This window comes from Somniosus microcephalus, chromosome 4 (genome assembly GCF_052327205.1).
Source record: "Somniosus microcephalus isolate GS21.2 chromosome 4, FLI_Smic_1.0, whole genome shotgun sequence".
Taxonomy (NCBI): domain Eukaryota; kingdom Metazoa; phylum Chordata; class Chondrichthyes; order Squaliformes; family Somniosidae; genus Somniosus; species Somniosus microcephalus.
This window is the reverse complement of record NC_140990.1, coordinates 51,358,378-51,375,445: the sequence shown is the minus strand read 5'-3', so window position 1 is coordinate 51,375,445 and position 17,068 is coordinate 51,358,378. Positions and strand designations below refer to the sequence as shown.

At 51.4% G+C, this 17,068-nt stretch overlaps 1 protein-coding gene across 1 annotated transcript; it reads right to left on the bottom strand.

Annotated features, from left to right (window-relative positions):
* Nucleotides 1–477: 477 nt before the first annotated feature.
* Nucleotides 478–2,947, bottom strand: LOC147118858 (uncharacterized). Its single transcript, XM_085984643.1, has 2 exons — nucleotides 2,725–2,947; nucleotides 478–1,507 (listed from the first exon to the last, which is right to left on the bottom strand). Exon 2 carries the CDS (start codon nucleotides 1,300–1,302, stop codon nucleotides 985–987), a length of 318 nt encoding a protein of 105 aa, XP_085840769.1. The 5' UTR covers nucleotides 1,303–1,507; nucleotides 2,725–2,947; the 3' UTR covers nucleotides 478–984.
* Nucleotides 2,948–17,068: the final 14,121 nt, after the last annotated feature.

The window sequence follows — 17,068 nt, the reverse complement described above, 5'->3', positions numbered from 1 at the left end:
ACAACTGAGTAATTCTACAAGGATGTTATTGCAGTCTTCCTCAGTATTAACTACACCCCCCAATTTAGTGTCATCTGCAAATTTTGAAATTGTACCTCTGATTCCCAAGTCCAAATCATTCATGTAAATGGTGAACAACAGTGGTCCCAGCACCGATCCCCGTGGAACACCACTTCCCACCTTTCGCCCGTCTGAGTAAATACCTTAAACTCATCCCGTTACTATAACTGGACTTGTCTCCATTCCCGTGCCGAGGGGATTGCTGTACCAGACGGGAGGGGCAACATTTGGGGACTCTCGATTCTCCACCACTTCCCTTTCTGGTGGATAATGGAGGTGCCACTGTGTGTAATGTGCAAGTCAGTAAGAATTGTCAGCAAGGATTAATCAGCACTTTCTAATTGGAGATGTTAATCAGTGGAACTTTTCAGACACTGAATTGTAGATTTTGTACCAAAGATCAATTTAGGATTGAAGTAAAATTTCATAATTTTATTGTAAAATAATTCAGGGACTTTCATCAGAAATTAAGGGGAAAGATCAGACAGCGGTTCTTAAATAAACACTGCAGCCCCGTCAACTCAATCAGCTATATATCCAGAATATTAAAATCCAGCCCAGTTATAGGGGTTATTAATAGCAGCAGAAACAAACCCCAACTGTCAGAATGAACATGGTTCCGTCCTGGATGTGATTAAGAGCAGAATCCAACTCCTGCAGTCACATATGAAATTGCTGGTGTTTCAGCAGGTTGGATGATTGATTAAATCCCTTTTCACACACGGAGCAGGTGAACGGCCTCTCCCCAGTATGAATTCGCTGGTGTGTCAGCAGGTTAGATGATCGATTAAATCCCTTCTCACACACAGAGCAGGTGAATGGCCTCTCCCCAGTGTGAACTCGCTGGTGTGTCAGCAGTTTGGATGACTGATTAAATCCCTTCCCACACACTGAGCAGGTGAACGGCCTCTCCCCAGTGTGAACTCACTGGTGTGTCTGGAGAATGCACAAGCGAGTGAATCCCTTCTCACACATGGAGCAGGTGACCAGCCTCTCCCCAGTGTGACTGCGTTGATGAGTTTCCAGCTGAGACGGGTAATGGAATCCTTTCCCACAGTCCCCACATTTCCACGGATTCTCCATGGTACGGGTGTCCTTGTGTCTCTTCAGGTTGGACAATCGGTTGAAGCCTCGTCCGCACACAGAACACGTGTCCGGTTTCTCTCCACCGTGAACGGTGCGATGTTTTTTCAGGCTGTGTAACTGGTTAAAGCTCTTTCCACAGTCAGTGCACTGGATCATTCTCACTCGGATGTGTGTGTCTCAGTGCTTTTCCAGTCACACTGCTGTTTGAAATATTTTCCCACAGACAGAACAGACAAACATTTCTCCTTCCACATTCAGAGGCCGATGATATTCGGGTCCTGATGAATGGGGTGACTCTGTCAGATCTTGATGTGATGTTTGGTTTGAGTTTGCGGTGTGTAAATGATGCCCTTCTCACAGCCTGTAAAAGGAGTTTACAAAAGCCATCACTGTGAGTCCAGTATAGAAAAACAAGATTCTCTCCTCCTGGTTCCTGGCCAAGGGGGCCGCGCATGCGCCCTGCTTCCCCCTGAGCCTCTCAAGATGGCGGCCATTACCCCGGGCCTGTCACCAGGAGAAAGCCCCGCAGCTGCCGCCCCGCTCGGGGCAGACGCCCGGCCCGGAGGCTCTTGTTCGGGGCCTGAGGCCCATCCCGGGTGTTTGTGAAGCGGATAAGGTTGAGTGTTTTAATAATGGGGCCTGGGGCCGCACTCGTGGTGTGTGCAGCCAGCGTCCCCCCGGGGTTCATGAACCCGCTCCCTGAGCTCGGGGTGTGAGCGGCCCGCGTCCTCCCGGGATTTTTTTTTATTAAACATATTTATTTAAATATGGTAGTGCTTGCTATAACTCATCAATTACATGATAAATCCATTACATTCATTAGCCGCAATAAAACAAAGCCCTAAAAACAGCTTTAGGGTTAACAGTATAAATGCAGTGGTAAATTTTACAGATAAACCAATAATATTAACAGTACAGGTACCCATAGTGAAAAACAATTTTACATCAGTCCTATTGGCAATCTAGTGACTCTTCATTTTTGCTTGGTATTACCTGTTGACCACAATAAAAAGGATAAAGCCTCAAAAGCAGCTTTATGGTCAACAATATAAATACAATAATAAATTTTTACAGGTAAATCAATAATGTTTACAGTACAAACTGCCACAATTTAATAAACCAAGAAAAGAACCCGTATACGCCAGTCCTACTGGCATCGCTCAATCATTCAGTCAGTCATTCCTCCGCTCGTTCGCTCAAGCGTAAATTCCATTGTGCATGTCTGCGTGCGTGCGTGTCATTTATCTACCTCCGTGCATACGTGCGTTCATTCATCCGTCCTGGCAGGCCTCACGCTCACCCAATAGGATGCCCACTTTCATCCTGGGGAGCGAGGGCCCTTCATTCGGTCGAACGTAAGTTCCATTGTGTGTGCATGTGTACGTGCTTATTATTTGTGTCCGCATGCGTGCGTTCACTTGAGCGTTCGTTCGTTCGTTCATTCGATTAAGGAAGGCTTTAACACTAAATAACACCACAATATACAAAGTCCCATAACCATATCAGAAATCAATTAAAACTTCAAGTAAACTACTTTCAACCAGAACCTGAAACTTCTTCAACAAAACAAGTAAATACCAGTTCTACGCCAGTCCTATTGGCACTCTACTAACTCCTCGTCTTCACTTGATGTTATCTAACCATATAATGTCATAATCCTTGTCCACAGTCTTCAACTTTTCCACAGAAAGGAAGCCGACCACTTTCACAAATCCTGTAAAAGAAGAAAACGACTACTCAAATTTCCTTCTTCTTGCTGTTATCACTCACAGGACCCAGCCATCAAGACATTCGTTATTCCTTGCCGATATTACTTTGTGGAGAAGGTTCCAGGACAGGAGGCGGCAGTGAAAATACAACACCAGAAAACAGGTAGGTGACTGGTTGGTGAGTACTTTCACAAACTTATTCTAAGTAGAATTCAATAGTTAAGCTAAATCGTAGTAAATAAAAGGGTATTGTAAGGGTTAAGTCATGGAAGGGCAGCTCGGACCCGTGTCATGCTTCTCCTGTGCCATGTGGGAAATCAGGGACACTGTCCCTGACAACTATGTGTGCAGGAAGTGTGTCCAGCTGCAGCTCCTAGCAGACCGCATGGCGGCGCTGGAGCTGCGAATGGACTCACTCTGGAGCATACGCGATGCTGAGGATGTTGTGGATAGCACATTCAGTGAGTTGGTCACACCGCAGGTAAAGGCTAGCTCAGACAGTAAATGGGTGACCAAAAGGCAGGGTAAAGGCAGGAAGGTAGTGCAGGAGTCACCTGCGGTCATCTCCCTCCAAAACAGGTTTACCGTTTTGGGTACTGTTGGGGGAGATGACTTATCAGGGGAAGGCACCAGCAGCCAGGTTCAGGGCACCATGACTGGCTCTGCTGCACAGAAGGGTGGGAAAAAGAGGGATAGGGCTATAGTGATAGGGGATTCACTTGTAAGGGGGATAGATAGGAGTTTCTGTGGCCGAGACCGAGACTCCAAGATGGTATGTTGCCTCCCTGGTGCAAGGGTCAAGGATGTCTCGGAGCGGGTGCAGAGCATTCTGAAGGGGGAGGGGGATCAGCCAGTTGTCGTGGTACATGTAGGTACCAACGATGTAGGTAAAAAGAGGGAGGAGGTCCTACAAGCTGAATTTAGGGAGTTAGGAGCTAAATTGAAAAGTAGGACCTCAAAGGTAGTAATCTCTGGATTGCTACCAGTGCCACGAGCTAATAAGTTTAGAGAGAGTAAGATAGATAAGCTAAATACGTGGCTTGAGCAGTGGTGCAAGGGAGAGGGATTTAAATTCTTGAGGCATTGGAACCAGTTCTTGGGGAGGAGTGACCTGTACCAAGGGGACGGTCTACACCTGAGCTGTGAGGGAGCCGATGTCCTCGGGGTAATATTTTCTAGGGCGGTTCGGGAGGATTTAAACTAATTTGGCAGGGGGATGGGAACCTAGATAGTGGAAAAGAGGGAAGTCATATGAAGTCAGAAATAGATGGTAGAAAGGTGAGAAGCAATAAGCAAAGGAGAGAAACACAAAGGGCCAAACTAATTCATAATGAGAGTGTGAAAAAAGCAAGCCTGAAGGCTTTGTATCTTAATGCTAGAAGCATTAGGAACAAGGTGGATGAATTAGTTGTGGAAATAGAGGTAAACAAGTATGATTTGATTGGGATTACAGAAACGTGGCTGCAGGGTAGGCAAGGCTGGGAACTTAACATCCAGGGATATACAATATTTAGGAAGGATCGGCAAAAAGGTAGGGGAGGTGGGGTAGCATTGCTGGTAAAGGAGGGGATTAATGCAATGGAAAGGAAGGATATTAACTCGGATGAAACGGAATCTGTATGGGTAGAAATGAGAAATAGCAAGGGGAGGAAAACGTTAGTGGGTGTGATATATAGGCCTCCAAATAGTAATATGGAGGTGAGGGAAGGCATAAAAAGGGAAATTAGAGAAGCGTGCGATAAGAGCACAGCTGTCATCATGGGTGACTTTAATTTACATATTGATTGGACTACCCAAATTAGTAAAAATTCTGAGGAGGAGGAATTCCTGGAATGTTTTCGGGACGGTTATCTGGACCAATATGTCGAGGAGCCGACTCGAGATCAGGCCATTTTAGACTGGGTATTGTGCAATGAGAAGGGACTTATCAACAATCTTCTTGTACGAGGCCCCTTGGGTCAGAGCGATCATAATATGATCGAGCTCTCAGTCGAGATGGAGAGTGAGGAAATTGAATCAGAGACTAAGGTCCAGAACTTAAATAAAGGGAATTACGAGGGTATGAGACGGGAATTGGGTAAGATTGATTGGGTGGTGTTTCTGGGGGGATTGACAGTGGATAGACAATGGCAAGCATTCAAAGATAGAATGGAAGAATTCCAGAACATGTTTATACCGGTTTGGCATAAAAATAAACCTAAAAAGGTGGCTCAACCGTGGATAACGAGGGAAATTAGGGACAGCATAAAATCAAAAAAAAGGGCATATCAACTGGCAAAAAAAAGCACCAGACCGGAAGATTGGGGGCAGTACAGGATACAGCAAAAGAGGACAAAGGGATTAATCAGGAAGGGGAAAATAGAATACGAAAGTAAACTTGCAGCAAACATAAAGACAGACTGCAAAAGCTTTTATCGGTATATCAGGAGGAAAAGACTGGTAAAATCCCAAGTCGGTCCCTTGCAGTCCGATTCGGGAGAATATATAATGGAGAATAAGGAAATGGCAGACCAATTAAACTCATACTTTGGTTCTGTATTCACAAAGGAGGACACAAATAACCTCCCAGGAATATCGGCAAACATAGGGACTAATGAGAGGGAGGAGCTGACAGAAATTAGTATCTCTAGGGATATGGTGTTGGGTAAGTTGAGGGGACTGAAGGCCGACAAATCCCCGGGGCCTGATAAACTACATCCTAGGGTACTTAAGGAGGTGGCCCTGGAGATAGCAGATGCTCTAAGGATCATCTTCCGGAACTCCATTGACTCGGGAACAGTACCCGTGGATTGGAGGGTAGCTAATGTTACCCCAATATTTAAAAAGGGGGGTAGAGAGAAAGCAGGGAATTATAGACCAGTAAGCCTTACATCGGTTGTGGGCAAAATGCTAGAGTCCATTATTAAGGATAAAATAGCGGAGCACTTGACAAATGGGGAAAGGATCGGACAGAGTCAACATGGATTTACAAAGGGTAAATCGTGTTTGACTAATCTGCTGGAATTTTTTGAGGAAGTAACTGGTAAAATAGATGGGGGAGAGCCAGTGGATGTGGTGTACCTTGACTTCCAGAAAGCCTTCGATAAGGTTCCACACAAAAGATTATCATGCAAAATTAAGGCTCATGGGATTGGGGGCAAAGTATTAACGTGGATAGAGAACTGGCTGGCGGATAGAAAACAGAGAGTTGGAATAAACGGCTCGTTTTCGGAGTGGCAGGCAGTGACCAGCGGGGTGCCGCAAGGATCTGTCCTGGGACCCCAGCTGTTCACAATATATATAAATGATCTGGATCAGGGAATTGGATGCAATATTTCCAAATTCGCTGACGACACTAAACTAGGAGGAGGGGTGGGCTCTGATGAGGATGTCAGGAGGCTACAGTGCGATTTGGACAGGTTGGGGGAATGGGCGGATACGTGGCAGATGCACTATAATGTGGATAAATGCGAGGTTATCCACTTTGGGGGTAAAAACAGGAGGGTAGATTATTATCTAAATGGCAATAGATTGGGAGATGGGGAAGTGCAGAGGGACCTGGGTGTTCTTGTGCACCAGTCACTGAAGGAGAGCATGCAGGTGCAACAGGCGATTAAGAAGGCAAATGGTATGTTGGCCTTCATATCAAGGGGGTTCGAGTATAGGAATAGGGATACCTTACTACAGCTGTACAAGGTGCTGGTGAGACCGCATCTGGAGTATTGTGTACAGTTTTGGTCGCCCCATCTGCGGAAGGATGTTCTTGCCATGGAAAGAGTGCAGCGGCGATTCACCAGGCTGATACCTGGAATGGCGGGAATGACCTACGAGGAGAGATTGAATAGTTTGGGCTTGTACTCACTGGAGTTTAGAAGATTGAGAGGGGATCTCATCGAAACATATAAAATTATGGCAGGCCTGGACAGGCTGAATTCAGAGAGAATGTTTCCAATGGCAGGGGAGCACAGAACCAGGGGCCACAGTCTAAAAATAGCGGGCAAATCATTTAAAACAGAGATGAGGAAGAATTTCTTCACTCAAAGAGTGGTGAGCCTGTGGAATTCCCTGCCACAGAGGGCTGTGAAGGCTAATTCAATAAATATTTTCAAGAGAGAATTGGATATATTTCTGAAGGCTAAGGGGATTAAGGGTTACGGAGAAAAGGCGGGGACGGGGTACTGAACTGGTAAGATCAGCTAAGATCTCAGACGAAGATCAGCCATGATCTCATTGAATGGCGGAGCAGGCTCGAAGGGCCGAATGGCCTACTCCTGTTCCTATCTCTATGTTTCTATGTTTCTATGTTTTGCCTTTTATCTTCCTTTTTTCCTTTTTCACTTTTATTCCGTTCTCTTTTCCCATCTTATGGCCGCTCAAGCACCGTACTATAGATGGGAACAGTCTGTCTTTCCTCCACCAAAATGGCGGCGCACAAACCGGCCCCCGTCACCGAGAAAAAGCCTCAAAGCTGCCACCAGATGGAGCACAGACGGGGCCGCTGGAGCTCATTCGGGCCGGAGACCGTTCTTCAACTTTAGAAACCATGCAGCATGCTCACCCACAGCATCTCCCGACTCCGCTTCTGGCATCGAGCTGCTCCGCCCTAGGCCCCCCGCCTGGGGTCCTCCGTGCTGGGCCTCCCGCCTAGGACACTCTCCTCTGGGTCTTCCACCCTGGGCCTTCTGCACTAGGCCCTCCGCACTGGCATTCCCCGTGAGCAGCCGGGGTGTGGAGCAGCCCGTTCACACAGCACCGAGCAGAGCTGAGCTGCTGAGAATCTCGCAGCCTCCCCCGGGGTTCATGAACCCGCTCCCTGAGCTCGGGGTGTGAGCGTCCCGCGTCCCCCCGGGGTTCATGAACCCGCTCCCTGAGCTCGGGATGTGAGCGGCCCGCGGCCCCCCGGGGTTCATGAACCCGCTCCCTGAGCTCGGGGTGTGAGCGGCCCGCGTCCCCCCGGGGTTCATGAACCCGCTCCCTGAGCTCGGGGTGTGAGCGGCCCGCGTCCCCCCGGGGTTCATGAACCCGCTCCCTGAGCTCGGGGTGTGAGCGGCCCGCGTCCCCCCGGGGTTCATGAACTCGCTCCCCGAGCTCGGGGTGTGAGCGGCCCGCGTCCCCCCGGGGTTCATGAACCCGCTCCCTGAGCTCGGGGTGTCAGCGGCCCGCGTCCCCCTGGGGTTCATTAACCCACTCCCTGAGCTCGGGGTGTGAGCAGCCCGCGTCCCCCCGGGGTTCATGAACCCGCTCCCTGAGCTCGGGGTGTGAGCGGCCCGCGTCCCCCCGGGGTTCATGAACCCGCTCCCTGAGCTCGGGGTGTGAGCAGCCCGCGTCCCCCCGGGGTTCATGAACCCACTCCCTGAGCTCGGGGTGTGAGCAGCCCGTGTCCCCCCGGGGTTCATGAACCCGCTCCCTGAGCTCGGGGTGTCAGCGGCCCGCGTCCCCCCGGGGTTCATGAACCTGCTCCCTGAGCTCGGGGTGTGAGCGGCCCGCGTCCCCCCGGGGTTCACGAACCCGCTCCCTGAGCTCGGGGTGTGAGCGGCCCGCGTCCCCCCGGGGTTCATGAACCCACTCCCTGAGCTCGGGGTGTGAGCGGCCCGCGTCCCCCCGGGTTCATGAACCCACTCCCTGAGCTCGGGGTGTGAGCAGCCCGTGTCCCCCCGGGGTTCATGAACCCGCTCCCTGGGTGATTGACGGGAGCTCCGGACCAATAGGAAGAGCGGGGCGGGGCTGGAGGACCGAGCGGGCGGCGGGTCCTCCAACCAATTGGAATGTGAGGGATGGGGCTTGCGTCACCCAGTGGGCGGGGCTCAGCCCGGACCTCCCTCATTGGCTGAAAATCGCAGTGGGATTTGAACCCACAACCTTCAGAGTCAGAGGCGAGGGTGCTGCCAAGTGACATCTGCTTCTGTTTCCGCCTTAACTTCCTGTTCCCTCTGGTTTATGGAGAATGTGCTTTCTGTGGTCAGAATTCAGTTAATCACTGTCGAGCTGCATGTATTCTCTCAGACTAACTTGTTTGTGCCCCTGGTTCCTGTGTTAGCCATTCAGTCATTGTTTAAGGCTCAACCTATGTCGAAGCGCTTTTATTTTCCAACAGGTGCTGTGCTCAGTTTTACACAACGCACCTCAGGAAAGATATAAATAATACAATAGCAAAATACTGCGGGTGCTGGAAATCTGAAATAACAACAGAAAATGCTGGAAATACTCAGCAGGTCAGGCAGCATCCGCGGAGAGAAAAACAGAGTTAACGTTTCAGGTCTGGGACCCTCCATCAGAACTGGAAAAAGTTGGAGATGTAACAGATTTTAAGCAGGTGCAGAGACAGGGAAAGCGGGGAGGGGAGGAAAGTACAAAAGGGAGGGTCTGTGATAGGGCGGCAGGCAGGAGTGGTTAAATGTTGCAAGTGGGGATGGCAGAATCATCAACAGCTGCCGCCTGAAAAAATAGGGGCAGAGGTTAACTTTCGGTAATGTCTCGCATAAGAGATTAGCGCGCAAAGTTAAAGCACATGGGATTGGGGGCAAGGTACTGACATGGATAGAAAACCCATTGGCAGACAGGAAGCAAAGAGTTGGAATAAACTGGTCTTTTTCCGAGTGGCAGGCAGTGACTAGTGGGGTATCGCAGGGATCGGTCCTTGGACCCCAGCTATTCACAATATATATTAATGATCTAGACGAGGGAACGAGATGTAATAACTCCAAATTTGCAGATGACACAAAGCTGGGTGGGCGTGTGTGCTGTGAGGAGAATGCCGAGAAACTCCAGTATGATTTGGACAGGTTGGGTGATTGGGCAGATGCATGGCAGATGCAATATAATGTGGATAAATGCGAGGTAATCCACATTGGTGGCAAAAACAGGAAGGCAGATTATTATCTGAACAGCAATAGATTGGGAGAAGGGGAAGTGCAATGAGACCTGGGTGTCCTTGTGCACCAGTCGCTGAAGGTAAGCATGCAGGTGCAGCAGGCGGTTAAGAAGGCAAATGGTATGTTGGCCTTCGTAGCGAGAAGATTCGAGTGCAGGAGCAAGGATGTCTTGCTGCAGTTGTACAGGGCCTTGGTGAGACCACACCTTGAGTATTGTGTGCAGTTTTGGTCGCCATATCTGAGGAAGGATGTTCTTGCCATGGAGGGAGTGCAGCGAAGATTCACCAGACTGATACCTGGGATGGCAGGAGTGACGTATGAAGAGAGATTGGGTCGATTAGGCTTATATTCACTAGAGTTTAGAAGAATGAGAGGGGATCTCATTGAAACTTATAAAATTCTAACAGGTCTAGACAGACTAGATGCAGGAAGGATGTTCCCGATGGTGGGGGAGTCCAGAACCAGGGGTCACAGTCTAAAGATAAGGGGTAAGCCATTTAGGACAGAGATGAGGAGGAATTTCTTCACCCAGAGAGTGGTGAACCTGTGGAATTCTCTACTGCAGAAGGCAGTTGAGGCCAATTCATTAAATATATTCAAGAAGGAGTTAGATATATTTCTTAAGGCTAAAGGGATCAAGGGATATGGGGAGAAAGCAGGGACAGGGTACTGAATTTGGATGATCAGCCATGATTGCATTGAATGGCGGAGCAGGCTCGAGGGGCCGAATAGCCTACTCCTGCTCCTATCTTCTATGTTTCTATAGTCTGAAATTGTTGAACTCAATGTTGAGTCCAGGAGGCTGTAAAGTGCCTAATAGAAAGATGAGGTGCTGCTCCTCGAGCTTAATTGGAACAGTGTAAGAGGCCGAGGACAGATGGAGACTGGAAGCTTGGGGTCACCCTTACGGATTGAATGGAGGTGTTCCGCAAAGCGGTCATCCAATCTGTGTTTGGGCCCCTCAATGTAGAGGAGACCACATCGTGAGCAGTGAATACATTATACTAGATTGCAACAAGTACAAGTAAATCGCTGTTTCACCTGGAATGAGTGTTTGGGGCCCTGGATGGTGGGAATGGAGGAGGTAAAGAGCAGGTATTTCATCTCCTGCGCTTGCACGGGAAGTTACATTGGAGAGGGGAGGGGCTGTTGGGGGTGATTGAGGAGTGGACCAGGGTGTTGCGGAGGGAGCAGTCCCTTCGGAATGCTGAAAGGGGAGCGGAGGGGGAGATGTGTTTGGTGGTGGGATCGCGCTGGAGGTGGCAGAAATGGCGGAGGATGATCCGTTGAATGTGGAGGCTGGTGGGGTGAAAGGTGAGGACAATGGGAACCCTATCGTGGTTCTGGGAGGGAGGGGCAGGGGTGAGGGCAGAAGTGCAGGAAATGTCAACCACAGTAGAGGGAAATCCTCGGTTGAGGAAAAAGGAAGACATGTTGGAAGCACTAGTATGGAAGATGGCATCGTCAGAACAGATGTGACGGAGACAGAGAAACTGGAAGAATGGAATAGAGTCCTTACAGGAAGCAGGGTGGGTGGATGTGTAGTCCAGGTAGCTGTGGCAGTCAGTGGGCTTATGGTGGATGTTTGTCGACAGCCTATCCCCAGAAATGGAGACAGAGAAGTCGATGAAGGGGAGAGTCGGAGATGAACCATGTGAAGGTGAGCATGCGCGGCCCCGAGAAAGTTCCATCGATAGTGGCGCATGCACGGTGTCAGCGTCAACTTAGCGTGGTGGCTGGAGCGCAGGGGCTTGTGGGTATTGCAGCTGCCATTACTGTTGATCCTTTCAACCAACCTGTGCAGCAGCTGGAGCCTGAAAATCAGCTTCACTGCCCCTGGGCTGGGAAAGGAGAACATGAGGCAACATTCTCCCTCTTACCCCTTTCTAAACTCATTTTACAGGATTTTAGAAGTGGAGCATTTACAGACAGGAAGCTCAGACCAAACATCACGTAAAGGGACAGTTACACTGCTGGGACCCCCAAATAGACAGAGGGAGATAGAAGAGAAAATAATTAGGCAAATTTCTGAGATTTGCAAAAACAATACGGCAGTAATAGTAGGAGATTCCAACAACCCTAACATTAACTGGGATAGAATCAGTATTAAAGATATAGAGGGAGCAGAATACTTAAAATGCCTTCAGAACTTTTTTAAACCAGTACGTAGCAAGCCCAACAAGGGAGGGGGTGGTTCTGGACTTAGTTTTAGGGAATGAAGCTGGATAGGTGGAAGGGGTATCAGTGCGAGAGCATTTTGGTGGTGGTGATCATAATTCAGTTAGATTTAGCGTAGTTATAGAAAAGGACAAAGATAGATCAGGAGTAAAAGTTCTCGATTGGGGAAAGGCCAATTTTAATAAACTGAGATGTGATTTAGCAAAAGTGGACTGGAAACAGCTACTTGAAGGTAAATCAGTGTCAGAGCAATGGGAAGCATTCAAGGAAGAGATAGTGAGGGTTCAGAGCAAATATGGTCCCACAAAGAAAAAGGGTGGGATTCGCAAATCTATACAGGGTTTGTTGGGAACCTGTGCAAGGAGACAGAGGAAAGGGAATCAAGGATAGTAACAAAAGACAGGAAGGAGAAAAGCGGAAGTGGAAGGCAGAGAAATCAAGGGTGTAAATCAAACAGGGCCACAGTAAATAAGAATTCTAAAAGGCTTTGGCCTAGAAATTCAGTTCTGCCATTTTTGGAGCGCTAACGTTAGCGCCCGCCCGACTTTAGCGCCCGCCCCAAAGTTGCGCCCCCTTCACCGAAATTCAGTTGCTTCGCCCTAAGAGGTTGCTGGAGCGCTAAAAGAGGCGTTACATGACTATCTTTAGGCGCTAAGCCGGCGGTGCAGAGGGATAGCGCCGAGGCGGGGCGCAGCGCGGGTGCGGTCATTTTTTGATTGACAGCAGACCCCGTGGCGCCGGCCAGCTCTTAAAGGGGGAAGGGACGATTTGGTCTGCTGCCACGCCCTGCACACTGCAGCTTTCAAACTAGGCCTCAACACTGCTGCTGAGGCCAAGGAGCCATGGCAACGCATGATAAGGCCCGTGAGCGTGCCCTGCGCTTCTCAGAGCGTGATCTGGATATCATGCTGACAGCATTGGAGAAGAGGTGCAGGATCTTGTTCCCAGACAATGGCAGGAATCCCACCCACCGCGTCTACACCAAAGCCTGGAGGGAGATCGCCACCAGGGTGTCGTCCTACGGCGATGCCCCCAGGGACAAGGTGCAATGTCGGAAGAAATACAATGACCTGACCAGGATTGTCAGGGTGAGTACCCTTTCCACTCTCCTCCTCATTCTTGCATGTACACCTGACATGATGGGCAAAGGGACCTGAAAGGCCTAATGGGCAGCCCTCAGCCAGCAGCTTTGGGACAGTCATGAGCATCAATTGCACATTCTGCACTTTACACACTGGCCAAGCTATTCCACCATGGGAGGCAGTGCACACTAGATCAGGGCTACACTCTGGCCAAGCTATTCCACCATGAGAGGCAGTGCACACTAGATCAGGGCTACACTCTGGCCAAGCTGTTCCACCATGAGAGGCAGTGCACACTAGATCAGGGCTACACTCTGGCCAAGCTATTCCACCATGAGAGGCAGTGCACACTAGATCAGGGCTACACTCTGGCCAAGCTATTCCACCATGAGAGGCAGTGCACACTAGATCAGGGCTACACTCTGGCCAAGCTATTCCACCATGGGAGGCAGTGCACACTACGTAACGGCTACACACCATACTTAGAGCCCGTCCTTTCTCTTGCAGGCTAAACTTGCGAATAATCGCAAGTGCTGCGACATCACCGGGGGAGGCCGCGCCAAGTTCCAGAAGCTCACTCCCCTGGAGGAGCGCGTGAGTGGCCTCATTGGAGGCCGCGTGATTGTGCCCAGAGCGTGTGGAGAAGCCGACCCTCCGCTGCCCGGCAATGGTAAGGACCTCGCCTTTTGGCCCTCTCTCGTCACACTTGCACATCCGAGCTACCTCCTTTGCCACTGTGCCACCAATGCGCTGAATGCCACCAGTCATGACTCCCTCGCTGACGCCCTCTCCTCACTCTGAAGCTACTCTTGTGCCTTCCTGCTTTCAGCTGGTGACGAAGAGCTCCCTGAAGCTGCCAGTGACAGCCCCTCCGAACAGGAGGAGGAGGAGGAGGAGGAGGAGGAGGAAGAGCAACCCGGACCATCAGGGGAGGACTCAGGTCCCACAGCAGAGGGCGAAGTGTTGGACACGCCTTCCCTGGACGAGAGCCTGGAGCAACTTTCGGAGGGGAGTGCAGCTGCTGGGACCAGTGGCGTCCAGCCACCCAGGAGGGCTGCGGGTGGGCCGCGGCCTTCCCCCCAGAGGGGGGAAGGATCGGAGGGGAGTGCAGTTGCTGCGGACATTCGGCGCCATCAACGTGCCAAGGGTCGCCTAGCTCGGACCCCTGCTCCCCAGCGGGAGAGTCCCGCCTCCAGTCCGGCCACCTTCACCTCGGAGGAGGCGCGCCAGCTGGACCAAATGGCCGAGGATTCGGACCACCGCCACACAGAGCTCATGCAGGTGGTGGGACGGATGCCTGAGGCCATCGAGTCGCTGGCGACCAGTGTGCGGGAGTTTGGGGCATCAAATGCCGAGAGTGGCCGGATGATGATGGAGGTAGTGGAACGGATGCCTCCGGCGATGGAGTCACTGGCTGATGCCGTCAAGTCAGTGGCGGATGTGATGCGGGTGCAGACCAGGGCAACAGGGGCACTCACTGCTGCCACACGCGCTGCCTCAGCCAAGCATCGCCAGGACACCCGCCATGCTGCAGCAGCACAGCGATCCGCCCTTCGGCTGATTGGTGCAGATGTGCAGTGCGTGCCCGGGCGAGTGCCAGCGTGCGACATCGCCAGCCAGCGACTCCAATACGCCAGCTTGCCCACATTGCGCCATCGGTCGCCGCCACTCCCCCAGTGGAGCGTCAATGGCAAGCGGCTGGAGCTGATGGTGGCCATGCACATGTGCGCCAATCAACAGCCGGCCCCTCGAGGCCCAAAGCCCGTGTAGGCCGCCCCCCAAGGCCATCTGGCGGAAGGACATCTGACCCTCAGGCGCCTTCCCCCAGCCTTGCAGCAGCCACTGGGCAGAGCTTGCGGAGGAGCAGCAGGCCGGGCAGGGGCGCCAAAAGGCTGGACAAGGTCTCGCCCTCGTGGGCCACTAAGTAGAGGGTGTGGCCAGCTTTCATTTTATATGGCGGTGGACATCTTTATTTTGCCCATGGTTGTTTTGTTTATGGGTATGTTTTTTGTGTTAAGGCTGAGGTTGAGGCCTGGTTTGTTCAAATGTGGAGTTACTCCTCCCCAGGTTGTGGGAGTGAGTCGTTTGTTGCACTTTTTGTGGGGGCCGTTGATTGTTTTTGGGATTCATGTGGGAAGGGGTTTCATTTTTGTCAAATATAAATTTATCTTTATTCAGACAGTGTCCATGGTTGTTCTTGTTAGTCTTTGTTGCCTTCGCCGGCTGAGGGCTTGCGGAGCGGCTGCATTCATCTTGCTTCATGGCCACAAGGCATTCCCTGACAGGGGGCTTAGAAGTTACGTTCAATAAGCTGGCGACGGACGGCCCTTGGACCTTGTCGCTCCCTCCTGGGAACGTACTCCTCCTCCTCATCCTCCTCCTCCTGCTCCTCCTCCTGAGGTGGTGGTCCAACGTCAGGTGGCAGTGCCTGAATCCTGCGGAGAGCCAGGTTGTGTAGCATGCAGCAAACTACGACAAATTGGGAGACCCGTTGCGGCGAATACTGCAGAGATCCGCTGGAATGATCAAGGCAGCGGAACCGCTGCTTGAGGACCCCAATAGTTTGCTCGATGATGTTTCTGCTCCTTTGATGGCTCTCGTTGTATGCCTCTTCAGCAGCAGTCCCGGGCACACGGAGCGGGGTCATGAGCCAGGTACACAAAGGATAGCCTTTGTCCCCGAGTAGCCATCCTCTTGGGGGAGGCTGTGCCTCGAACATGTCATGCACAGTACTCTGCCGCAGGATAAAGGCATCGTGGCAGCTGCCTGGAAAGCAGGCATTGACAGCCAGGATGCGCTGCTTGTGGTCACACACCAGCTGCACATTGAGAGAATGGTAGCCCTTCCGGTTGCGATACTGCTCGCCATGCTCCAGAGGTGCCCGCAAAGCCACATGCGTACAGTCAATGGCGCCCTGCGCCAAGGGGAAGGCCGCGAGTCTAGCAAATCCCACTGCACGCTGATGCTGGCTCTCCAGGCGTCTCCTTCTGAAAAGGGCATCGGTCACCTGGCGGATGCAGCGATGCACGCCGAACTGGGATATGTTCGCTATGTCCCCAACAGCGGATTGGAAGGAGCCGGTGGCATAGAAGTTCAATGCCACTGTCACCTTCACTTCCACCGACAGAGACGTCCTGCACCTGAGCTTTGGACGCAGATCTCTGCGAAGCAGGTGGCAGATCTCTGCAACCACCTCCTTTCGGAATCTCAGCCTTCTTACACATCGCGCGCCATTCATGGTGAGGTAGGAGCGCTGCTGGCGGTATACCCTGACTGGGTAAGGCCTATGTTGCCAACGCCTGTTGCCCCCTCTGCCTCTAGCCAGGGCTGCCCCTCTGACCCCGCGTCTGCGAGCCCTACGCACATGGCGCTGAAACTCCGCGTTGGCACCCCATGCAGCCCCCATCAAATGCTGGCAAACAGTCAAATTTCCAACAGGGCACTTGCAGCGCTTTGGCCTGAGTCCAAAAATACCTGAGCTATTGCTGCACGAAACCAGTTAGCTCTCCTCCTTGTTGTGTGTCCAGAAATCCGTTGCACAAGAGTGTTTGCTGCAAAATGGCTGCCCTTTATACTGCAGGGTACGTGCCCTTTAATTTGCGCTCCCCGGGGCCCGCGTCGGCTGTGTTGTGTTCCATTTTACAAACGCTCTGGCCGCCAGCCGCACAATGGGGCGGTCCGACTGAAGTTTGGAATCGGGGCGCGCAAAGGGCGTTGCACGAGGATGTGACGTCATTTTCTGCGCGCGCAGCCGGGCGGGCGCTAAACTTTACGCCGGCGCTAAGGGTCCACTTAATTTGGGGCGAGGCGCAAACTGCGCTGCGCCTGGGCGCTACACGCATAGCGCCCGAAATTCACTTCTCTTAAGGCGCTAACTGCTGGCGCAACCAACTGAATTTCTAGGCCTTTGTGTCTTAATGCGAGGAGCATTCATAATAAGGTGGATGAATTAGCTGTGCAAATAGATGTAAATGGATATAATTGGGATTACGGAGACATGGCTCCAGGGTGACCAAGACTGGGAATTCAACATCCAGGGGTATTCAATATTCAGGAAGGACAGGAAAAAAGGAAGAGGAGGTGGGGTAGCATTGCTGGTTAA